This window comes from Nelumbo nucifera, chromosome 4 (assembly GCF_055504915.1).
Source record: "Nelumbo nucifera cultivar China Antique chromosome 4, China Antique-T2T, whole genome shotgun sequence".
Lineage (NCBI taxonomy): Eukaryota > Viridiplantae > Streptophyta > Magnoliopsida > Proteales > Nelumbonaceae > Nelumbo > Nelumbo nucifera.
This window is the reverse complement of record NC_142652.1, coordinates 85,878,550-85,903,885: the sequence shown is the minus strand read 5'-3', so window position 1 is coordinate 85,903,885 and position 25,336 is coordinate 85,878,550. Positions and strand designations below refer to the sequence as shown.

The 25,336-nt window shown below is 40.9% G+C and overlaps 1 protein-coding gene across 10 annotated transcripts in view; it reads right to left on the bottom strand.

The window, feature by feature from the left end:
• Positions 1 to 25,336, bottom strand: part of LOC104585665 (bifunctional 3-dehydroquinate dehydratase/shikimate dehydrogenase, chloroplastic) — a 92,199-nt gene that overhangs the window by 49,874 nt on the left and 16,989 nt on the right. For 4 of the 10 annotated variants that reach the window (XR_016085279.1, XM_088902751.1, XM_088902747.1 and 1 more), the window contains 6 exons: positions 24,686 to 24,904; positions 9,293 to 9,669; positions 8,986 to 9,024; positions 8,760 to 8,823; positions 8,517 to 8,625; positions 8,280 to 8,423 (listed from right to left, as the gene is read on the bottom strand). Coding sequence is in view for 9 of the 10 variants with exons in the window: in XM_088902751.1 (XP_088758877.1) it covers positions 8,280 to 8,423; positions 8,517 to 8,625; positions 8,760 to 8,823; positions 8,986 to 9,024; positions 9,293 to 9,669; positions 24,686 to 24,904 (952 nt within the window). In the remaining variant the exon portion in view is untranslated. The remainder of the gene's footprint in view (positions 1 to 8,279; positions 8,424 to 8,516; positions 8,626 to 8,759; positions 8,824 to 8,985; positions 9,025 to 9,292; positions 9,670 to 24,685; positions 24,905 to 25,336) is intronic. The other 6 variants (XM_088902752.1, XM_088902750.1, XM_010242636.3 and 3 more) reach the window with 3 other exon arrangements.

Sequence of the window (25,336 nt, the reverse complement as noted above, 5' to 3'; positions counted from 1 at the left end):
TCATAACAAAGAAATCCTTTGTGGTCAGAACTGTAACCCACAAAGGCACACATGACAGATTGTGTAGACAATTAGAACGTTCACAAGAGGGAAGATGAACAAAGCACACACACCTAAAGACATGAAGCATAAATAAATCTGGAGAACGACCAAATAACTTCTGAAAGGGAGACATATTACCAAGAACTGAGGAAGGAATATAGTTGATAAAAAACATAGCAGTACTGGCTGCCTCTACCCAAAAGGAAGGTGGAGTATAGGACTCCTGCAATAATGTCCTCACAACACTAAGGATATGTCCATTCTTGCGCTTGGCCACACCATTTTGCTGAGGAGCATCTGGACAACTCCGTTGCACTTGTATTCCATGATCCTTCAAATAGGATAAAAAATATCCATGAGTGTATTCTCCTCTTGAATTTGAATGGAGAATACACACTTGTGATTGAAATTGAACCCGCACCATAGCATGAAACAACTTAAATGTTGGGAACACCTCAGACTTGTGGCAAAGAAAGTATATCCATGTGTACCTGTACAATCATCAATGAACGACACAAAATATTTGTATCCATGCTGAGAAGAGACAGAAACAGTATAGACATCACTATGTATAAGCTCGAAGGGAGAGGTAGCATGCTCAGAGATGTGAGGAAAAGGTAAGGTACAACTCTTACTTAAGAAACAAGAAACACAAGATGTATCAAAGGTGTGCAAGAAAGGAACTTTATTCTTAATAAGGCCTAAATCAAACAAAAATTTTAATTTTTCAGAATGCAAATGACCCAGACGTTTGTCCCAAACATTATTTCTATGATTCAGAAAGGAACTAGAAGTGGAGAAACTTAAATAAGCTGATGATGATGCTGTTTGAGGCTTCTCGAACTCCAATGCAAACAGATGGCCCAACCTGCACTCCTTCCCTTTCACCTTCCCAGTGTTTCGATCCTGAATCAAATATCCATCCTGAGAGAAAATGAGAATGTTACCTTCATCAATTAATTGGCCAATAGAAATCAAGTTTGTAGTGAGATTAGGAACAAGAAGGATCTTGGTAAGAGGGAAAGATGCAGTGGGTGAAAGCTTAAGAGATAGATCATTACTACCAATGATGCTTAACTTTTCACCATTGGCAGTAACAATATGTTTGTGATGGGTTTTAGTAAGGTTATTTCGTTGGTTAGGGTAGGCTCCTGTCATGTGGTTGGTAGCTCTAGAGTAAATGATCCAAATATGAGAAGGAGAAGCACATAACCGGAAAACTCACCAAGTAGGACAATAGCAGAAAGAGCAAAAGGAATAGCTTATGTTACCAGTTGTCGAATGTTTTGCTCAACCATAGATGCCAAAGAATCACCAACAAAAGAATTGCCACTATCGGAGGCCATTTCAGCAAGAAAACAATAGTCCAGGAACAAGGATATCGGAGACAATCAAATTCAGCAATCAAGAACTCAAGATGACAGTCCAAAAAAGGCAAGTTTTTAAGACCGTTAAGTCTAAGACCTTTCAATTATGAATCTGAAGTCTGAATCAAATAAATGGGAGGCAAGAAAACCCTAGGACAACACCAGATCTAGGGTTATAGGTTGATCAAGTCAGCCGATTGAGAGAAATCTGTGATTTACCAACACATCAGGCGTCTTCTTCACGAACAAGGAGGTACGTTATGCTGATTGAAGTAGTCCTTAAAAACTCCAAACCAGAAACAGAGTGTAGGGTTAAGGAGAGCTTGAGAGAACCCTTTGATCTAGAGTGAAAAACTTAAATTGCAAGCTGATGTTGAAGGCCTGAAGTCCAAAAAAAAGGTTGCAGTCCAAAAATGGAAACTATACAGTGCTGCCGCCCCAAGAAGAAGATCTGAGTTCCTTCGAAAACTTTACCAAATCAGATGCTGTTTGTAGGTGGAATAGATCAGGTCTAGGCGACACTAGATCTGAAGTCCAAAGCTGTTGCAGTCCAAAAAAGGAAACTGTACAGTGTTGCCGCTCCAAGAAGAAGATCAAAACTCCTTCGAAAACTTCACCAAATCAGATGCTGTTTGTAGGGAGAATAGATCAGGTCTAGGTGACACCAGATCTGAAGTTTGGCCTCAAACCAATGTCTCCCAAGAGAGATCTAAAGAAATCTCTCCTGCTGGTTGCACAAAGAAGAAAGAACAGAAAAAGGGTTGATCAAGACAGCCCTAATACAACAGGTTTACTGCTTCTACTAAGGTTCAAGAGAGCGAGAAAATAGATCAGAGAGCAACCTGCTCTGATACCATGTCAACACTCTTGGCCGAATAGAGAAAAGAACAAGAATAATCTTAGAGGTGTCAAAAATAAATGACCCCCACCTCAAAGAGTCTCTTATATATTAAAAGATATGTACAATTTCAAGAATGCCCATACAGGGATGAAAGAGAGAAGAAGAATAAGATGTAAAAGTAATATACAACATGGACTACACTAATAAGGTACATCAAGTTATAGAGTCTCCACAGTCCTATCAGAGTTATAGAGACCTCCTTAAAGTAGTAAATTGGCTGACTAGGAACATGACCATTAGTGTTCAATGGGTGAGCAGGTCGGAAAATGCTATAGCTGATTCATTAGCCAAACAAGGGGTTTCTCGGGACTGTCTGTTTTGGACTACCTTGTAACTTATTCAAACTGTTTTTAAGAATCTTCTTTTGGCTTTTCTGAAGAGGTCGCACCTCGTGCCTCTTCTTGGGTCACTTGTATCTCCTATTTTCTCTGATTAATAAATTTCTTCATGTTAAAGTGTGCCGAATAGGGGTAGTTTAGTCTTCTTATGTTTGTTAAGTAGCTTGCTTATGTGGCAGTTAGAGTCACTCTGCCCCACACTTAAGTAAGGGCATTTTTGTCTTTGTAAAGATTATTAGAGTCTAATATAGATTAAGGGGGTTGACTGTATGTGTAATCCATCAGATTTCGACAGACCCTTCTTCTTCTCGTCCTGGTTCGTAATACTGTAGCACCAGTCGAAACATGGTATCAGAGCCATGCTCCTGACCTACTTCATTTGGTAAAGCACCTCAGTAGTGTTCGTGCTTCTTCTCCTTCGTTTCTAGTCAGTCAATGGAGAGAACTGGTTCGCCCTAGGTTAGAAACATCACAGCCCGTCTCTCTCTGCTGCGCATAACCTTCTTCAGCAAGGAAAGTGACTTCAGCAGTGAATGGTTGGTTGATATTCTCAAAGGAAGGTCGGTTATCTCTTCTTCTAGTGTTACTGATATTTCTGGGTAGAAACCCTACAAGAAGCTGTTAGTATTGATTGGAACCCAGAGAACTAGGTTCATTGTTGCCCTAGAAAGGGCTGTGTGTGCAGTAGCCGAATGGTGTAGGGCTGCTGTGAGTTGTTGAGTGGTGTTAGGGCTACTGTAAGTGGCCGAGTGGTGTAAGGTGGAATGCAGTGACCTTGCCGAGCTCTTACTGGTTGTGTAATGCCCTCTTAAGTGTGTTAAACAAGTCTGAACTGGGTGTAGCAGATTTTACTGTGTTATGGTGCTTGTGATGCACAATTTTTTTATTGAGTGGTTGTAAGAGGGCCTAGTTGTGATTAGTGACTGTGTAGGTGTGTGAAGTCAGCAGTAGTGTGAATAAGAACAAGTGTGTGCTCCCACTGTTGTGTTTAGGGGCTGCAATAGGTGTTGAAGTATCAAACTGTGAACAACATCAATCAGCTTGTAGCTGAGAAGTAAGGTTAGAGGCAACTGTGAAAGAGTACAATGGCAGCAATAGGAGATGGGTACAATGATCAGAAACCTAATGTGGTAATTTCCCCCGACTACCTAGGGGTACAAATGACCTCAATTAAGCTGAATGGGGAGAACTATGTTCCATGGGCTAAATCAGTGGAAGTTTTTCCCAAGGCAAAGAAGAAAGTAAAGTATGTAAGAGATGAGAAGCCACCGGTTGACTCTCCAGATGATTGGGAACAAGAAGATGCTCAAATCATGACTTGGCTGTTGAATAGTATGGAGCCCAAAATTAGTGCCAACTTCATGTTCCTTGATACGGCTAAGGATATATAGGAGCATGCTAAGAAACTATATTTTGGACAAGATAACACAACAAGAGTGTATCAGCTTTATCAGGAGTATTTTGATTTACAACAAGGAACCAAAACTCTAGAAGAGTACTATACCAGCATGAAGAAATATAAGGAATGAACTCAATGTTTATCATCCCCTCACTCCAGATATTAAAGTTCAGCAACAACAAAGGGAACAACTAGATGTTACAAGATTTTTAGTGGGGTTGAAGTCGGAATATGAACCAGTTAGAGCCCAAATATTGGGGGGCTCTACTCTTCCTACACTTGAGGAAGTATTCTCAAGGCCTCATATAATTTCTTTGGGACAGACTGAGAACCCCACACAGTCTGATAGATCAGCACTTGTGACAGTTAGAGGAGGTGGACATAGTACAAGAGGGGGTGGTCATGCTCCCAGAGGAGGTCGTGGCAATTCCATGATTGGTCGGGGTGGCCGTGACTTAGGGGGAGGCCGTGGCAGAGGAAAAAATAACTCTACAAGGAAGTGTACTCATTGTGGTAGGGAAGGACACACAGTGAATTTCTGTTATGACCTACATGGCCCTCCCTATAAATAAGCTAATCATGCTGTAGTAGGCGAGGTTAATATCAGTGACAGTAAATTGGCAGACCGAACTCCTCCCACATCTACATCTACTTCTGGGAGGGAGATGGTGAGTGTACCGCGTGACGAGTATGAACGGTTCCTTCAAACTACTTCACAGCGTACCACTGCCACACTTTCCCAATTAGGTATTGCTTGCATGTCATCCAAAACTCCTTCCTGGATTATTGACTCTAGAGCCTCAGATCATATGACCGGGACTCCAGGTGTGTTCTCTTCTCTTTCTGAAACCTCCACATCACAAACTGTTACACTTGCCAATGGGTCCTCATCTCCCATCTGTGGTATTGGTAATGTTGACATGGCTTTTGTCCCCTTATCATCTGTTTTATATGTAGCTAAGTTTCCATTCAATCTTATGTCTGTTAGTAAAATAACCAAAGCTCTTAACTATTCTGTTACCTTCTTTCCTTCCACTTGTGTTTTTCAGGATCTCAAGACGGGGAAGAAGATTGGTAGGGGGCATGAAGCTGGTGGATTGTATTACCTTGACGGTGGTGGATATTCAATTGCACTTCAGACTTCCCTTACTCCTCTACAATGGCATTGCCAACTGGGACATCCATCTCTCAAGGTTCTCAAGATGTTGGTTCCGTCATTGAGTCAGTTGTCAGTTTTACAATGTGAGTCATGTCAGTTTGGTAAACACCGTCGTGTGTCCTTCAGTCCAAGAGTTGAGAGTCGTATGTTGAGTCCTTTTTCTTTGGTTCATTCAGATGTTTGGGGTCCAATCAAAATAGAGTCTTATAATGGGTACAAGTATTTTGTCTCCATTATTGATGATTGTTCAAGAATGACATGGATTTACTTAATGAAAGAAAGAAGTGAATTATTGTCCATTTTTCAAAAATTCCATGGTGAAATACACACACAATTTGGTGTTCCAATCAAAGTTCTCCGTTCAGATAATGGTCGTGAAAACTTTCTTACTTCATTTCAACAGTATTTAGAACAACATGGCATTATTCATCAGACCTCATGTGCTTTCACCCCTCAACAAAATGGGGTGGCTGAACGGAAGAATCGTCAGCTTCTTGAAACTGCTCGGTCTATGCTTTACCACATGAATGTTCCTAAACGGTTTTGAAGTGATGCTGTACTCACTGCATATTTTCTCATTAATCGGATGCCCTCTTTTATTCTTCATGGTCGGTCCCCCTTCTCTATCTTGTTTCCCACTTTATCTCCGTTTCCATTAACTCCTCGTGTCTTTGGTTGTGTGTGCTTTGTCCACAATCTCAGTCCTGAAATAGAGAATCTAGATGCACGCTCAATTAAATGTGTCTTCCTTGGCTATTCTCGGACTCAAAAAGGGTACGAGTGTTATAATCCCATTACCTGAAAGTGCTATGTCTGCCCTGATGTCACCTTTTTTGAGTATGTACCCTTCTTCTCCAGTCATGAAGCACCCTTGTCTTCACCCTTACCTCCTCTTCCTCTTCCTATCAGTGATCCAGTTCCAGAGGCTGTTGTTGGAGGAGACTCATCACCTCATCCAGTGCAGGTCACCACTGAACGACCACCGATCCGACAAGTGTATACACGTCGAACGACACTGACCCTCCTTCGGCTTCTACCTCATCTGCGAATCCTTTCATGGCTCCTATTGCTGAATCTTCAGTCCTTGACCTACCCATTGCCTTACGGAAAGGTAAACGCAGTTCTACCCTCCATCCCATTTCCAATTTTGTTTCATTATCTCGTCTTTCTACCTCACATCGCTAGTTTGTTTCACTTTTGTCCTCTATCTCCATACCTAACAATGTTCAAGAAGCTCTTAGTTCACCTGGATGGCGGCGGGCAATGGAGGAGGAACTTTCTGCTCTTCAACATACTCGAACGTGGGAACGTACTACTCTCCCACCTGGTAAGCATGCTGTGGGCTGTAAATGGGTGTATACTGTGAAATACTTGCCAGATGGTAGTGTGGAGCGTCTGAAGGCCAGACTTGTTGCTAAAGGTTACTCATAGTTGTATGGAGTGGACTACATGGAGACATTCTCTTCGGTGGCTAAAATTGGTTCTGTTCGTGTATTAATTTCCTTGGCAGTTATGTATGATTGGCCTCTCTTTCAACTTGACATAAAGAATGCCTTTCTCCATGGTGATCTGGTGGAGGAGGTATATATGGAGCAACCACCTAGGTTTGTTGCTCAGGGGGAGGTTGGTAAGGTGTGCAAACTAAAGAAAGGCAATTTATGGGTTGAAGCAATCTCCACGTGCTTGGTTTGGGAAGTTCAGCGAAGTGGTGAAGAGTTTTGGAATGAAGCAATCAATGCCAGGTTGATCACTCAGTGTTCAGCTATGACTCAGAAGCTGGGAAGATTTTATTAGTGGTCTATGTGGATGATATTGTCATCACTGGTAGTGATAAATTGGGGATTGGCAAACTAAAGGTATTTCTACAAAATCATTTTCAAACAAAAGACCTTGGAACATTAAAGTATTTATTGGGAATAGAAGTTTCCAGGTCAAAACAAGGTGTAAATCTGTGCCAAAGGAAATATGTCCTTGATCTATTGGAAGAAACAGGACTGTTAGGTGCAAAACCGACTGAGACCCCTATGGTACCAAATGTTAAGTTGAGTAGTGATACAGGAGACGTATTTGAAGATCCTGGATGGTATAGACGACTAGTGGGAAAGCTGAACTATCTGACTATCACGAGACCCGACATCTCCTTTGCAGTCAGTGTGGTGAGCCAATTCATGCAGAACCCTCGTATACCTCACTGGGATGCAATCCTTAGAATTGTGAGGTATCTGAAAAGAGCTCCAGGCCGTGGGCTATTGTATAAACCAGGGGGAAAACTTGAAGTAGTTGGGTATACAGATGCAGACTAGGCAGGCTCAGTGAATGATAGAAGATCTACTACAGGCTATTGCACATTTCTTGGAGGAAATCTTGTGACATGGAAGAGTAAAAAGCAGACAGTTGTGGCCAGAAGTAGTGCTGAAGCCGAATATAGGGCCATGGCTCACACTACCTGTGAATTAGTGTGGTTGAGGAATCTCCTACAAGAAATTGGGTTTCACATGGATAAACCTAATAGATTGTACTGTGACAACCAAGCTGCACTCCATATTTCATCCAATCCTGTCTTTCATGAGAGAACAAAGCACATAGAGGTTGATTGCCACTTTGTGAGAGAGAAGGTTTTTGTTGGAGTGATAAATACAGAACATGTGGGCTCAAATGACCAGTGGGCAGATTTGTTTACAAAAGCTCTAAGCTCAGGGAAAGTGAACTATCTATTAACAAGCTGGGATTATATGACATATATTCTCCAGCTTGAGGGGGAGTGTTAAAGTGTGCCGAATAGGGGTAGGTTAGTCTTCTTATGTTTGTTAAGTAGCTTGCTTATGTGGCAGTGTTATTAGAGACTCTGCCCCACACTTAAGTAAGGGCATTTTTGTCTTTGTAAAGATTATTAGAGTCTAATATAGATTAAGGGAGTCGACTGTATGTGTAATCCATCAGATTTCGACAGACCCTTCTTCTTCTTCTTCTCTTCTTCTTCTTCTTCTTCTCTTCCTGGTTCGGACTACTGTAGCACCAGTCGAACACTTCATTTATCAAAAAAGCAAAAAAAAAAGGTAAATTAGACTCTTACCATAAGTGCGATTGGCAATTACAACTCTTGCTCCCTTTTCTTTTGCACCATAAGCTAGTGACTTACCGGCACCACCAGCTCCAATGACTACAAAGAGCTTACCAGCTAAAGGTGAACTGACTGTATTGTGTATATCATGTGAACCTGCAAAAGAAAAGAGTGAATTCCAGAACAAATTAAATGATGACATTTATAGTTTTAAAAAGTCTGGACGGGTTTGTAGAATGTGTTAAAAACCTCTTAGTCCATGCTCAATAGCTGAAATAGCTCCAATATAGTCACAATTGTAACCAGATAACTTTCCATCACTTGGATTCCTAATAATCATATTAACAGCTCCTATGGACTACCAAGGTTTGATCAAGATACATTAGTCAAGAATTATATCAATAGGATAAAAAAGAAATTCCTTTCAAGATTTAATCAATTTGAAGCTCCAGATAGCTAACCATAAAAGTACAATGTGAAAATATCAAATACCTTGGCAATTGGATCAACCTCATCACAGCGTTCAAGTGCAGCTTCCTTGTGTGGAATTGTACAACTGCAGTTCAAACAGAGTAGTATCAGAGTTTTTTTTTCCTTTTTTGTGTGTGTATGTTCAATGGGTGAGGTAATGTTAATAGTGATAGTTCATTGATTAAGGTCATGTTAATCCTCATTTTCTGCAAAATATATTTTGTGATAAATATTCTGCAACCATTACTTTGATTGGTTAATCCGCCACCATTTATCTGGATTAAACCTAAAAAGCAAATTCATTTTGTGAGTATAGATAACCAAGCATGTGCATCATGTAAAATTACACATAAGAACAGATAAAGCATCATATTTCATAACTTTAATCAGGAATCCATAAAGAATTATTGTTTTGGAATCAAATCAATCCACAGAAATTGTGCCAAATGCAACACAACACATGCATAGAATTCAATCCCTCCAGTGGAAAGAAGGAAGTGCAACAAACTTGTAAAACGTAGTTCATAGTGAGTATTTTTGTAAGGAGATTGAACCTGAACCCAACAAAATCAGGGGATGAGTAGGCGTCAAAAAATTTTGCTACATCATCGACCAAAAAGGGCACATAAACACCATTAAAACCAATTGACTTAAATGCTGTGTTGTACAAAAGAGGCCCTTTGCTGTGACCTACAGGATTCCCAATAAGACCAAATACTTTTGTGTCAGGTCCCAACTGTCTGAAATTGTAGAAATTCAGCAATTCTTTGATTGTTGGTTGTGCTGGAGCTGATAACTTTCCAGCCTCAAGTGTTCCGAAAGTGAGATATCCACCAAACTTGGGGCATAGTACCCGTGAAATTAAACCCCTCTCGCCCATAACCAGTCCTATTATTGGAACCTGAAATTTCATGTAATGTATCATATGCATCTGCAAAAAAGATTCGAACCTGAAATTTCATGTAATGCACATGCATCTGAAAAATAACTTTGATCATGAATGATGGAAAATGGAATATGTGAAGAGGTTTTGGCCAGACCTTGAAAAACATAGAAATGACAATTTTTTCTGTGGTTCCATAAAAATCAATAGTGACAGACTGATTGCAGAATATGCTCTCTTTCTTGAAAGTAAATGTTGCAAGAGCATATTTTCTATTATATATAAGATGAATAAACTTGCAGCTAAACTTCTAAAGAAAGCCTAAGTCTCCAGTAGTAGGTCATATTTCAACTTTACCTGTAATTAGCGTGCAAGATAATATGGTAAAATTATATCTATTAACAAACATGTTGAAGAAAGATCCCAATGAGGAACATATTTTAACAAGAGATGGAAAACAAACCCTAGCATTCTATTTTCCTATCAATAGGAAAAGCACAAGCACAAAATCTGAAAAGAGGATAACTATGAAAAGATAATATGACAAAATTATATCTATTAATAAATCATGTTGAAGAAAGATCCCAATGAGGAATATATTTTAACAAGAGATGGAAAACAAAATCTACCATTCTAATTTTCCTATCAATTGGAAAAGCACAAGCACAAAATCTGAAAAGAGGATAATTATGAAAAGATATATTCTAGCCATCAACACCACCAGAATTAACAAACAATTTTTTTTTTGAGAAAAGGTAATGTAATTTTATTAGACTTCAGAAAAAGTAGAAGTACAACAGAACCCCCAAGGGGAATCCCTTTTGCAAGATTACAAGATTACAAATCAAATAAGCTCCTTGCCCTCAACAAAGCCCTTAGGCCAGAGGTTTGAATCCCTTTTGCAACCGAAACCCAAGAGAAATAAATTACATATTATTAATAATTTAATAACAATCCAACTACACAAATCAATACTGGTCCAACTACACATGAAGAGACTTGGAACACAAAATTGATGTCATTTAAACAAGTGAAAAATCCATTTGAGGGTCTAACACGGATAAAGAGAAACCAACAAAAACAAATATTCCTTTTCCTGGTCCAAGGGAGACTAATATGTCATCAAATTTAAGGGGAATCTTAGGGTTATCCAACTTGAACACTCATTGAGTTTCAAAAACAATATGGGTGTATTGGAGTTAAAATAAAGTTTTAAGGCCTAGATCAGGACAGGCATTATCTTCAAAATCCCCATCTTTGGCAAAATCTCTATGAGGAAAGGAGATCTCAACAGGCATTTACCATCTCAAGAAACCATAAAGAGTACTGTAGGCTCCTAATGGAGATCAAAATCAGTGCAGAAAGATTTCAGGCCTTCTCCTCACAACCCAGAGAACAATAATTCCCTGCTTCCTTACTAGCATGGGGAAGAGGGGGTCCAGATTTGTTGCTAATCTGCTTAGCAGTTGGGGTTCTCCTTTAAATGTGCATCAGATGGTTCAGAATCTCTAGATCAATAAGATGATGCCCTCATTCTTAATGCCACAAGACCTCCAATTAATTCTGTTAGAGTTGACAGTACAGGGGTATTTTGGTCTTTTGTCTATCTAATTAGAAGTGAATGGTCTGTTTTATTCAAGTTTAAGTTATGTGTCCCATCTCTCGTAAGGGACAATACTGTCTTTTGTAATTCAACTTATTCATTAGAAATACCAAGTGGATCGGCCAGGTAGAGTGACTTCGAACCTAGAACTGAATAGGATTAATCTACCTATTTACATGGTATTAGAGCAATAAGAAACCAGTTCTACTTTTTTTCTCATCACCCTTCGTCTTCCTGGGATCGCCGCCAGCCATATCAGTTTTTTTTGTATCTCCTAGACAGATTGGAAGTTTGATAAAGGGCCAAAAAGGAGTGGTCTTTTTTGTTCTTGGAGGTAAATATGCCTCCGGTTGTTGTGGTGGTGTACTAGATACCCTCTATTCGATGGTACGAAGAGGGCTGGTTGTGGACAGGTGTGAACAGAAATATTTATTTGACTAGTAGTGGACTGCGGCTGCCTTCTTTTGGTCTGGATTTCATTTATGTGGCAGTGTGAATTGATAGGTATGCATATAAGCCTCTGTTCCTTCTGTTTATACCTGGATATGTGAGTTGAAAGTAGGGTTTTCGAATGCTGAATTCATGACAGCAGTAGTGTGGTCATAATTATAGTCTGTTGAGTAGTGTGTGGTGTGTGGTGCTGAATAGTAGAAGGTGACTACTTTGTTTATAATAGTGATTCCTTTGTGAAGTGAGGTGAACCAGTTAAGATGGCATCAATTGGAGATGGGAGTGACAATAAAACAGGTGTTATGATTTCTCCATATTACTTAAATGTTCAAATGACATTTATTAAGTTGAATAGTGAGAACTATGTGCCGTGGACCAAATCTGTGGAAGTGTTTTTAAATGACAAGAAAAAGGTAAAACATGTGAGAGAGGAGAAATCCCCCTCTAATTCTCTAGGATTCAGTGATTGAGAACAGGAGGATGCACAAATTATAACCTGGTTGTGGAATAGCATGGAGCCTAAAATCAGTGTGAATTTTATGTTTCTAGATACAGCTAAAGAAATTTAGGACCATGCTAAGAAACTGTATTCCGGCCAAGATAATACCACTAGGGTATATCAGCTTTACTAAGAGTACTTTAATCTGAAGCAAGGTAACCAAAGCTTGGAGGAATACTATGCAAGCATGAGAAATATCCATAATGAGCTTAATGTATATCATCCTTCGACTCCGAATGTTCAGGTTCAGCAACAACAGCGAGAGCAACTTGATGTGACAAGATTTCTAGTGGGTTTGAAGGCTGAATATGAACCTGTTCAAGCACAAATACTAGGGGGGGTCTGCTCTCCCCTCGCTTGAAGAAGTATTTACCCATCTTCGAAGGATATCTATTGATTCTACAGAGTCTTCTTCTCTCTCGAAAAGATCTGGTTTTGTGGTAACTAAAGTGGGAGGTCGTGGAGATAGAGGTGGTGGAGGTGGTGGAGGTGGTGGCCGTGGGTTTCCAGGGAACCGAGGTGGTCCTACTTTTAATTGTTCTAGTGGCCACAGTGGAGGTCGAGAGTCAGGGGGAGGTTGTGGTAGAGGAAGAAGTAATGCAACTAGAAAATGCACATACTGTGGATTAGAGGGGCACACTGTTAATTTCTACTATGATTTACATGGTTCACCCAACACTTTGGCTAACCATGCTGTGACTAGTGGCAGTGGTACAGTTAGTAAAAATCAACAAACTGATCAAACTCCCTCCATATCTACCAGTGCTTCTGGGAAAGAGATGGTGAGTGTACCACATGAGGTGTATGAGAAGTTCCGTAAGACATCCTCTCACTAGAACATAGCTACTCTTGCCCACTCAGGAATGACTTGCTTGGCTTCCAAACCTTCACACTGGATCATTGACTCTGGAGCCTCGAATCATATGTCTGGGACTCCAAATATGTTTTCTTCACTTTCTCAGTCTTCTACATCCCAAACAATTACCCTTGCTAGTGGTTCTACCTCTCCCATTTGTGGTGTTGGTGATGTTGATCTTACCTCCTTATCTTTATCCTCTGTTTCATATGTTCCCAAGTTCCCTTTTAACCTTATGCATGTTAGTAGATTAACTAAGTCACTTAATTGTTCTATAACCTTTTGTCCCTCTTCTTGTGTGTTTCAGGATCTCAAGACGGGGATGAAGATTGGTGGAGGGCATGAGATAGGTGGATTGTATTACCTTGATGGTGGTGGCCCGCCAGTAGCATTTCAGTCATCTCTTACTCCTCTCCGATAGCACTGCAGACTTGGTCATCCATCTCTCAAGGCTCTGAAGTTGCTGGTTCCGTCCTTAAGTCATCTTCCATTGTTGGATTGTGAGTCATGTCAGCTTGGGAAACACCATAGAGTCTCTTTTAGCCCAAGAGTTGATAGTCGTGTCTTGAGTCATTTTTCTTTAGTTCATTCAGATGTTTGGGGTCCAAATAAAGTGGTGTCATACAATGGTTATAAGTATTTTGTAATTTTTTTGGATGACTTTTCAAGGATGGCATGGCTCTACCTTATGAAAGATCACGGTGAATTGTTCTTTATTTTTCAAAAAATTTATGCTGAAATACGTACCCAATTTGGAGTTCATATTAAAATTCTCCGCTTCGATAATGCAAAAGAGTACACCTCAACACCATTTCAGCAATACATAGAGCACCGTGCGATAATTCATCAAATCTCTTGTTCCTACACCCCACAACAAAACGGTGTGGCTGAATGGAAAAACTGACACTTACTTGAAACTTCCATTATGCTTAATATGAATGTTCCAAAGCGTTTTTGGAGTGATGTTGTCCTAACATCATGTTTCCTCATCAACCAGATGCCCATGTCTATCCTTAGAAGTCAATCCCCTTTCTCAGTATTGTTTCCCACTCTGTCTCCGTTTCCTCTTACCCTGAGAGTCTTTGGATGTGTTTGTTTTGTCCAAAATTTAGGGCCTGGTTTAGACAAGTTATATGCATGTGCTACTAAATGCATCTTCCTTGGATACTCCAGAACTCAAAAAGGGTATAAGTGCTATATCCCTAACTCTCATAAGTCATTTGTGTGTTCGGATGTCACTTTCTTTGAGTCAGTCCCATTTCTCTCGAGTACTAAGGTCCATTCTCCTTCCCTCGTGGTTCCACTTCTTGTTCCAGTTGAGGACCCCCTTCTCGTGGTTCTTGTTCTGGTTGCGGATCCCCTCCCATGGTTCTTGTTCCCTCCCCTCCCTCTCCCGTACAAGTTACTACTAAGAGGCCACCAATCCGATAAGTGTATACTCACAGAAGAGCACCAGCCCTTCCTCCAGTTCAATCCTCATTGACAGATCCTATGGTTGCACCTCATCCTTCGGACCTTGATCTTCCTATTGCATTGTGGAAAGGTAAACGTAGTTGTACATCTCATCCTATTTCTCATTATGTTTCAGTTGCTCACTGTTTTGGAGCAGCTACAGTAATCCGAACCAGTGAAGAAGGAAGAAGAAGATGAGGAAGAAGACGAGAAAGAGAGAACAGGAGGGTATAGTCGAAACTGATTAGTCACTCATTCAGTCGACCCCCTTATGTTTAGTGGCAATCCACCTCTATGTGCTTTGTTCTCTCATGAAATACAGGATTGGATGAGATATGGAGTGCAGCTTGGTTGTCACAATACAGTCTCATAGGTTTATCTATGTGAAACCCAATTTCTTGTAGAAGATTCCTCAACCACACTAACTCACAGGTAGTATGTGCCATGGCCCTATACTCAGCTTCAGCACTACTTCTGGCCACAACCGTTTGCTTTTTACTCTTCAACGTCACAAGATTTCCTCCAAGAAATGTGCAATAGCCCATAGTAGATCTTCTATCATTCATTGAGCCTGCCCAGTCTGCATCTGTATACCCCACTACTTCAAGTTTTCCTCTTGGTTTATACAATAGTCCACGGCCTGGAGCTCCTTTTAGATATCTCACAATTCTAAGAATTGCATCCCAGTGAGGTATACGAGGGTCCTGCATGAATTGGCTCACCACACTGACTGCAAAGGATATGTTGGGTCTCGTGATAGTTAGATAGTTCAGCTTCCCCACTAGTCGTCTATACCTTCTAGGATCTTCAAATACTTATCCTGTATCACTACTCAACTTAAAATTTGGTTCCATAGGGGTCTTAGCCGGTTTTGCACCTAACAATCCTGTTTCTTCCAATAGATCAAGAACATATTTTCTTTGGCACAGATTTACACCTTGTTTTGACCTGGCAACCTCTATTCCCAAGAAATATTTCAATGTTCCAAGATCTTTTGTTTGGAAATGATTTTGCAGAAATACCTTTAATTTGCCAATCTCCAATTTACCACTGCCAGTAATGACAATATCATCCACATAGACCACTAATAGAATCTTCCCAGCTTCTGAGTCATAGCAGAACACTGAGTGATCTACCTGGCACTGCTTCATTCCAAAACTCTTCACCACTTCACTAAACTTCCCAAACCAAGCACGCGGCGATTGTTTCAGCCCGTAATTTGCCTTCTTCAATTTGCATACCTTACCATCCTCCCCCTGAGCAACAAACCTAGGTGGTTGCTCCATATATACCTCCTCCACAAGGTCACCATGGAGAAATGCATTCTTTATATCAAGCTGAAACAGAGGCCAATCATACATAACGGCTAGGGAAATTAGTACACGAACAAAACCAATCTTAGCCACCAGAGAGAATGTCTCCATGTAATCCACTCCATACAACTGTGAGTAACCTTTAGCAACAAGTCTGGCCTTCAGACGCTCCACACTACCATCTAGCAAGTATTTCACAGTATACACCCATTTACATCCCACAGCATGCTTACCAGGTGGGAGAGTAGTATTTCCCATGTTTGAGTATGTTGAAGAGCAAAAAGTTCCTCCTCCATTGGCCGCCGCCAATTAGGTGAACTGAGAGCTTCTTGAACATTGTTAGGTATGGAAATAGAGGATAAAAGGGAAACAAACTGGCGATGTGATGTAGAAAGACGAGATAATGAAACAAAATTGGAAATGGGATGGAGGGTAGAACTGCGTTTACCTTTCCGTAAGGCAATGGGTAGGTCAAGGTCTAAAGGTTCAACAATAGGAGCCATGAGAGGATCCGCAGATGAGGTAGAAGCTGGAGGAGGGGCCGGTGTCGTTCGACGTGTATACACTTGCCGGATTGGTGAACGTTTGGTGGTGATCTGCATGGGATGAGGTGATGAGTCTACTCCAACAACAACATCTGGAACTGGATCACTGACAGGGAGAGGAAGAGGAAGTGCAGGTGGAGACGAAGGCGCTTCAGGACTTGAGAAGAAGAGGACTGACTCAAAAAGGTAACATCAGGGCAGACATAGCACTTCCAGGAAATGGGATTATAACACTTGTACCCTTTTTTAGTCCGAGAGTAGCCAAGGAAGACACATTTAATTGAGCGTGCATCTAGCTTGTCTATTCCAGGGCTCAGATTGTGGACAAAGCACACACAACCAAAGACACGAGGAATTAATGGGAATGGAGACAAAGTGGGAAACAAGATAGAGAAGGGGAACCGACCATGAAGGATGAAGGAGGGCATCCAATTAATGAGAAAACATGCAGTGAGTACAGCATCACTCCAAAAATGTTTAGGAACATTCATGTGGTGAAGAATAGACCGAGCAGTTTCAAGAAGCTGACGGTTCTTCCGTTCAGCTACCCCATTTTGTTGAGGGGTGTATGCACATGATGTCTGATGAATAATGCCATGCTGTTCTAAATACTATTGAAATGAAGTAAGAAAGTATTCACAACCATTATCTGAACGGAGAATTTTGATTGGAACACCAAATTGTGTGCGTATTTCAGCATGGAATTTTTGAAAAATGGAAAACAATTCACTTCTTTCTTTCATTAAGTATATCCATGTCATTCTTGAACAATCATCAATAAAGGAGACAAAATACTTGTACCCATTATAAGACTCTATTTTGATTGGACCCCAAACATCTGAATGAACCAAAGAAAAAGGACTCAACATACGACTCTCAACTCTTGGACTGAAGGACACACGACGATGTTTCCCAAACTGACATGACTCACATTGCAAAACTGACAAATGACTCAATGACAGGACCAAAATCTTGAGAGCCTTGAGAGATGGATGTCCCAGTCGGCAATGCCAGTGTAGAGGAGTAAGTGAAGTCTGAAGAGCAATTGAGGATCCACCACTGTCAAGATAATACAGTCCACCAGCTTCATGCCCCCCTTCTTCCTCGTCTTGAGATCCTGAAAAACACAAGTGGAAGGAAAGAAGGTAACAAAACAGTTAAGAGCTTTGGTTATTCTACTAACAGACATAAGATTGAATGGAAACTTAGGGACATATAAAACAGATGATAAGGGCACAGAAGCCATGTCAACATTACCAACACCACATATGGGAGATGAGGACCCATTGGCAAGTGTAACAGTTTGTGATGTGGGGGTTTCAGAAAGAGAAGAGAACACACCTGGAGTCCCGGTCATATGATCTAAGGCTCCAGAGTCAATAATCCAAGGAGAGGTTTTAGATGACATGCAAGCAATACCTGATTGGGCAAGTGTGGCAGTGGTATGCTGTGAAGTAGTTTGAAGGAACCGTTCATACTCATCACGCGGTACACTCACCATTTCCCTCCCAGAGGTAGATGTAGATGTGGGAGGAGTTCGGTCTGCCAATTTACTGTCACTGATATCAACCTCACCTGCTACAGCATGATTAGCCCATTTAGAGGGAGGGCCATGTAGATCATAACAAAAATTCACTGTGTCCCTCTCTACCACAATGAATACATTTCCTTGTAGAGTTATTCTTCCCTCTGCCACGGCCTCCCTCTGAGTCATGACCACCCCGACTAAACATGGAACTGCCACGGCCCCCTCGGGGAGCATGACCTCCCCCTCTTGTACTATGTCCAACCCCTCGAGCTGTCACATGTGCTGATCTATCAGACTGTGTGGAGTTCTCTGTCTGTCCCAAAGAAATTCTACGAAGCCTTGAGAATACTTCCTCAAGTGTAGGAAGAGTAGAGCCCCCCAATATTTGGGCTCTAACTGGTTCATATTCCGACTTCAGCCCCACTAAAAATCTTGTAACATCTAGTTGCTCCCTTTGCTGTTGCTGAACTTTAATATCTGGAGTAAGGGGGTGATAGACATTGAGTTCATTCCTTATATTCTTCATGCTGGTATAGTACTCTTCTAGAGTTTTGGTTCCTTGTTGTAAATCAAAATACTCCTGATAAAGCTGATACACTCTTGTTGTGTTATCTTGTCCAGAATATAGCTTCTTAGCATGCTCCCATATATCCTTAGCCGTATCAAGGAACATGAAGTTGGCACTAATTTTGGGTTCCATACTATTTCACAGCCAAGTCATGATTTGAGTATCTTCTTGCTCCCAATCATCAAACCCTGGAGAGTCCTCTGATGGTTTTTCATTTCTTACATGCTTTACTTTCTTCTTTGCCTTGAGAAACACTTCCACTGATTTAGCCAATGGAACATATTTCTCCCCATTCAGCTTAATTGAGGTCATTTGTACCCCTAGGTAGTCGGAGGAAATTACCACATTAGGTTTCTGATCATTGTACCCATCTCCTATTGCTTCCATTGTACTCTTTCACAGTTGCCTCTAACCTTAATTCTCAGCTACAAACTGATTGATGTTGTTCACAGTTTGATACTTCAGCACCTATTGCAGCCCCTAAACACAACAGTGGGAGCACACACTTGTTCTTCTTCACACTACTGCTGACTTCACACACCTACGACCCATATAAGCATCACAAGAACCACAACACAACAGTAGGCCCTTTTACAACCACACAATAAAAAAAAAAATTGTGCATCACAAGCACCACAACACAGTCAAACTGCTACACCCAGTTCAGATTTGTTTAACACACTTAAGAGGGCATTACACGACCACAAGGAGCTTGGCAAGGTCACTGCATTCCACCTTACACCACTCGGCCACCTACAGCAGCCCTAACACCACTCAACAACTCACAGCAGCCCTACACCATTCGGCTACTGCACACACAGCCCTTCTTAGGGCAACAATGAACCTAGTTCTCTAGGTTCTAATCAGTACTAACTGATTCTTGAAGGGTTCCTACCCAGAAATACCAGCAACACAAAAGGACTAAATAACCAACCTTCCTTTGAGAGTATCAGCCAACCATTCACTGCTGAAATCACCTTCCTTGATGAAGAAAACTGTGCGCAGCAGAGAGCAACGAACTGTGATGTCTCAGACCTAGGGCGAACCAGCTCTCTCCTTTAACTAACCAGAAACGAAGAAGAAGGTGTCACGAACACAGCTGAGATACTTTGCAAGCGGAAGCAGGTTAGAAACCTCGCTATGATACCATGTTTTGGAGCAGCTACAGTAATCCGAACCAGTGAAGAAGGAAGAAGAAGACGAGGAAGAAGACAAGAGAAAGAGAGAACAAGAGGGTTTAGTCGAAACTGATTAGTCACTCATTCAGTCGACCCCCTTATGTTTATTAGGTTCTAATTACACTTACAAAGACTAAACTGCCCACACTCAAGTGTGGGGCAGAGTGCTCTAATAAAACAGCCACATAAGCAAAGTACTTAACTGACATGAGATTACTAAACTACCCCTATTCGGCTCACTCTAACACTCACTTTTCTGCTTCACATCGCCATTTTATATCCTTGCTATCCTCTGTTTCCACTCCCAAAACTGTCCAGGAAGCTCTTACCTCTCCAGAGTGGTGACAAGCAATGGAAGAGTAATTGTCTGCTTTACAACACAATCACACATGGGAACTTACTACTCTTCCTCCCGGTAAGCATGTTGTTGGGTGTAAGTGGGTTTACACAGTGAAGTATCTTCTAGATGGCAATGTGGAACGATTAAAGACCAGCTTAGTGGCCAAGGGCTATTCTCAGTTGTATGGTGTGGACTATATGGAGACGTTTTCTCCTGTGGCTAAAATTGGCTCAGTTTGGGTATTGATTTCACTAGCAACAATGTATGACTGGCCTCTCAAGCAACTTGACATCAAGAATGCCTTTTTGCACGGTGATCTAATTGAGGAGGTATATATGGAGCAACCACCAGGGTTTGTTGCTCAGGGGAGGATGGTAAAATTTATAGACTTAAAAAGGCAATTTATGGGCTGAAACAATCTCCACATGCGTGGTTTGGTAGATTTAGTGAAGTAGTGAAGAACTTTGGGATGAAACAGTGTCGGGTAGATCATTCCGTGTTCATCCATGATTCAAAAGATGGGAAAATATTGCTAGTGATGTATGTGGACGATATTGTCATAACTGGGAGTGACAACTGATGTAGGGTGATTTGGCCCGACCTTGTAGCACTGGGACACGTGGACATGACCTGGCATAAGTGACAACTCAGCGCGACAGCCTGGCCACAACTCGGCGTAACAAGCTCGCCAAGGCCCGACCAAACGACTCGGCGGGTGTGACAACTCACTGAGAAGCAAGGTCCAGCTCGCCCCAAGCCTGAGGGTGGAGCGCCCCGAGCTCCCCCCGTGCAAAGGGGCCCCAGCTCCTCTTGAGACCCGAGCTCCTCCTAAGGGGCTCCGAGCTCTACCTTCCTAAGAAGGGAGCACCCCAGCTTTTGGCTAAGTGTCCCGAGGGAGAAACACCTCGGGACAGCACCGTCGAGACTCCTATTCGTACTTGCTTAAGGCTCGCCTCCAGTGCGAGCACCTCGGCACCTTGGTGCCAAGCAAACCGGCCCCAGGCGGTTCAGTGCAAAGCAGCCCGGCAGCCTGTAGGGGAGATCTACCTGACATCTGTACCTGCCGGATCAGGTGATAGTGCCCACATCCCTTGCCAGGCAGCGTTGTGCCTGCCGTCTCTGAAAAGCATGGCACGCCTGACGAGTCTGTACCCTACAGCAGCAGCCTGCACCTGCCACCTCAGCCCTGGCAGTAACGGCTAGGGCAGTGGCGGTTACACCTAGTGTGACTGAGCTCTGGTATAAGAGGACCCCGACCCTCACGAAGCAAAGGTATTGAAGCTAGCACTTTCAGCACTCTTAACTCTCAGTGTTTTCTTTGAGTTTTCCTTAGGGTTCTAACTTAGCCATCGGAGTGTTCCCGCCAGGAGAGCTCCCCGGGAACCCTTCACTTTCCTCTTCCTCTTAGGTGTCGTCCGTCACAGCTAGGAGCCAAGTCCCGGCCAACTAGGAGTGCCCAGATCGTGCTGCATCAACAACAATGGGATTGACAAATGGAAGAACTTCCTACAAGATCACTTTAACACGAAAGATCTGGGTACACTGAAGTACTTCCTAGGAATAGAAGTTGCAAGGTCAAGGCATGGAATTAACTTATGTCAAAGGAAACATGTCCTTGACATGCTTGAAGAAATAGGGTTGTTAGGTGCCAAACTAGCCAAGACACCTATGGAACCAAATGCTAAGTTGAGTATTGATGATCCTAGAAGGTACAAGAGGTTGGTGGGAAAATTGAACTATCTGACTATCACAAGGCTGGATATATCATTTGTTGTAAGTATGGTAAGTTGGTTTATGCACATCCTTAGATTTCTCATTGGGAAGCAGTTCTAAGAATAGTTAGGTATCTGAAGGGTGCTCTAGGTCGTGGTCTGTTATACAAAAGTGGAGGAACTCTTGAGATAGAAGGGTATACAGATGTTGATTGGGCTAGTTCTGTGTCAGATAGAAGGTCAACTATAGGATATTGTACCTTCCTTGGTGGCAATCTGGTAACTTGGAAGAGCAAGAAACAAACAATGGTGGCAAGGAGCAGTGCAGAAGCTGAGTACAGGGCTATGGCTCATACTGCATGTGAACTACTTTGGTTGAAGAATTTGTTACAAGAGATGGGGTTCTCAATTGACAAACCCATGAGGTTATACTGTGATAATCAAGTTGTTGTATACATCTCTTGTAATCCAGTCTTCCATGAAAGAACAAAGCATATTAAAGTCGATTGCCACTTTGTAAGAGAAAAAGTGAATAGTGGAGTGATAACTACATCTCATGTGAGCTTAGGAAACCAATGGGCAGATCTTTTTACAAAGGGGCTATCTCGGGGCAGAGTAGATTACATATGTGACAAGTTGGGACTATATGACACATATACTCTCCAGTTTGAGGGGGAGTGTTAGAGTCGACAGTACATGGGTATTTTGGTCTTTTGTCTATCTAATTAGAAGTGAATGGTCTGTTTTATTCAAGTTTAAGTTATGTATCCCATCTCTTGTAAGGTGTTACTGTCTTTTGTAATTCAACTTGTTCATTATAAATACCAAGTGGGTCATACTTCGAACCTAGAACTGAATAGGACTAATCTACCTATTTACAAATTCCTACCGCATGATGATACTAATTCATCTCAAGGAAGCATTGAATAGAAATTTCACCCATGCCATAAATATATGCTTTGATGAGAGTTGAGAAAAGCCACCCTGGATAATCAATTTGGAAGGAACTTAATTGACAATTATCATCTTTTTAATAAGGTTGAGGAAAATTACATTGCTATAATATCATTTGACAATTATCATGTCATCCTGCTCCTTAAACATTTTCCATTAGCCCATTGAATAACATGAATCATTGCTTTCACTTTAGAAAGAAATTTATATTCCTGGTTATTTTTCTTATATCTAATTGGCATGGAATGTAGATGTAGAATGACCATTGCACTGTGAGCTGGTGTAACTGGTTTAGATCTATAGAACTCCATGGAACCATTTGTCTTTTATACATTTTCAATGTAAATGAAAGAAGCAATGACCTGAAATACTGAAGTGCCAAGGAGCCATCAGCAGCCCACAGTACCTAACCTTGACAATATCCATGGATAGATCTCCGTTTGTCAATGTTTAGGGGTTTACCTCACCAATCTCCAAAAGAGATCTCCCATATAAGTATAATTCTCTCAGCCTAAGCCAAAAAGGAAGTGGCTGATCCATCTGCATTTTACAATGGATTTGAACTCAAACATTAACTGAAGGCCACCACCTATGGGTGAAAAGAAGGATGGCATCAGTACTCTTAGATTCACCTAAGGTTGTTCTACTTCAAAAGGAATAGAGATGGGCACTATTACTGAATTGAGAATCAGTTTTAGCTCATATAACAAGGAACCACTCTACATTCTCTAATGAAAGGTCGAAAATGGAAGCATATTTTGAGATCTCAAAGGGACCACCATCCTCTCCCAAGTAACAGATTTGCACTCTTCTACCAAGTACTTCATTATGGGTCAAGATTTTCATTAGGCCATCTCCTATATGTATAGATCATGTATCATAAGCTTAGGAGTAAGGTTATATCCTATATCATATGTAAGCTTATGTATTTGTTCTTTTTCTTTCTTAGTTTCTTGGGAAAGAATTGTCCTTTCATCTTTTTGTATTAAGCTAATATAAATATCATTCTTTCTTGGGAGTGTGAACATCAGAACACACCCTTCAACCCTATTCTTGTCTCATTCGACTGGTTCTGACACTACTGAGATGGATGGGTGGAAAAACTAGAAAGGATAGGGTCAGAAGTGAAGTCATTCGGAGGAAACTAGAAGCTCCAATAGGTGATAAAATGAGAGAAAGTAGACTAAGATGGTTTGGTCATGTGCATATGAAGACCATCTACAGCACCAGTAAGAAGTGATCTATTGCAAGTTGAAGGAGCTAGAAGGGCCAGGAGCAGAAAAAAAGGACATGGGTTGAACTTGAACAGTAAGAAATGATTCAAGTGCTCATAATTTAACAATGGATGCAACATTAAACGGAACTGAGTTGCAAACAGGATTCATTTAACCGACCCCATATAGTTGGGACACGGCTTAGATGATGACGATTTACATTAGGAAATCTCAAGGCCAACTTGCTCCTCTTTCCCTCTCTGTGTTTTTGGATGGTCCATGATTTTCCAACCACTTCTGTTAGCACCATCTTCGGAGATTACGACGTTCCTCCCCTGAAGACTGTTAGCAGCCCACGCTTGTTCTAAATATGGCATCAGTCCCTTTGACTATTTTTTTTGGTGACCAAAGTAAACATAATTAAATGTCAAAATTACAGATGCCTCTAAATAGTATCTCTTTCATAACATTATATGTTTTTGCATACATAATACACTCAGGTACATATCCTTGTATATCTTGTTATTGGTAAAAAAACATTATAAGAAAAATAATTGTTCTTATCAATAATAAAAAATTTTGGTAGGACAAAAGGGTAAAAGAAAAGAAACATAAAAGAGGAAGAGAAAGAACATCATGAAGTATATTGGCATCTCTGCACTAATATTATATTATAAACTTATTAACATATATCACCCCAAAAATCTTCAATCTGTTATTACATTTCCACAAAGGTGATATCATAACATAGTGGTGTAGAGTTCATATTCATATTGAAATTGACATAATGATTAAAGGTATAAGAAATTCTAGAAATTCATAAAGAACCTAGATGCTATATAAATTACCTACCTGGGAATGGACAGTTATTTGAAACATGTGTACCACATCTGTGATATCCAATGCAGTTGTTGCAATCTTAACTATGTCTGCTCCAGTAGCTTGTATTCTTGCAACCAGGTCGCCAATACCCTCAACTGATGGAGTATTCTGATAGTTATGAGAAGAAACTATAATTTTCAAGTTTTGAGGCTTTCTTCCACATATGGAATTGATGAATTCATGAGCAACCTTCAAGATACAGAAAACTAAGAGTCAGATATACTACACCCCCAACTAAATGCTCTAACTTCAGGAGTGGATCAACCATTATGGACTTGACTAGGAAAGCCTAAGGATTAACAGCAGTGGTATTAAGGGGAATAAAGAAAGAAAAGGAGAAAGCATCTTTTTTTTGTTGTTAATAGTCGCATTTATTTTGCTTATATTCTCATTGTACAGTGCCTTGGTGTACATGGGTGCAGATGCAATTTTTTTTTTTGTTATATATATACAATACCTTATGTTTTGGCAAAAATGTGATTATGAAATTATCATATATTTCCTTGGTTTGAAGGGGATGATGTTAGACATTTCAAAATGGTTGTTATGCCCGTGTCAGACAGTTTAGTTTTTGGAGTAAACTCCATGACCAGCACATTGTCTATGATCTGTTCTTTCCAT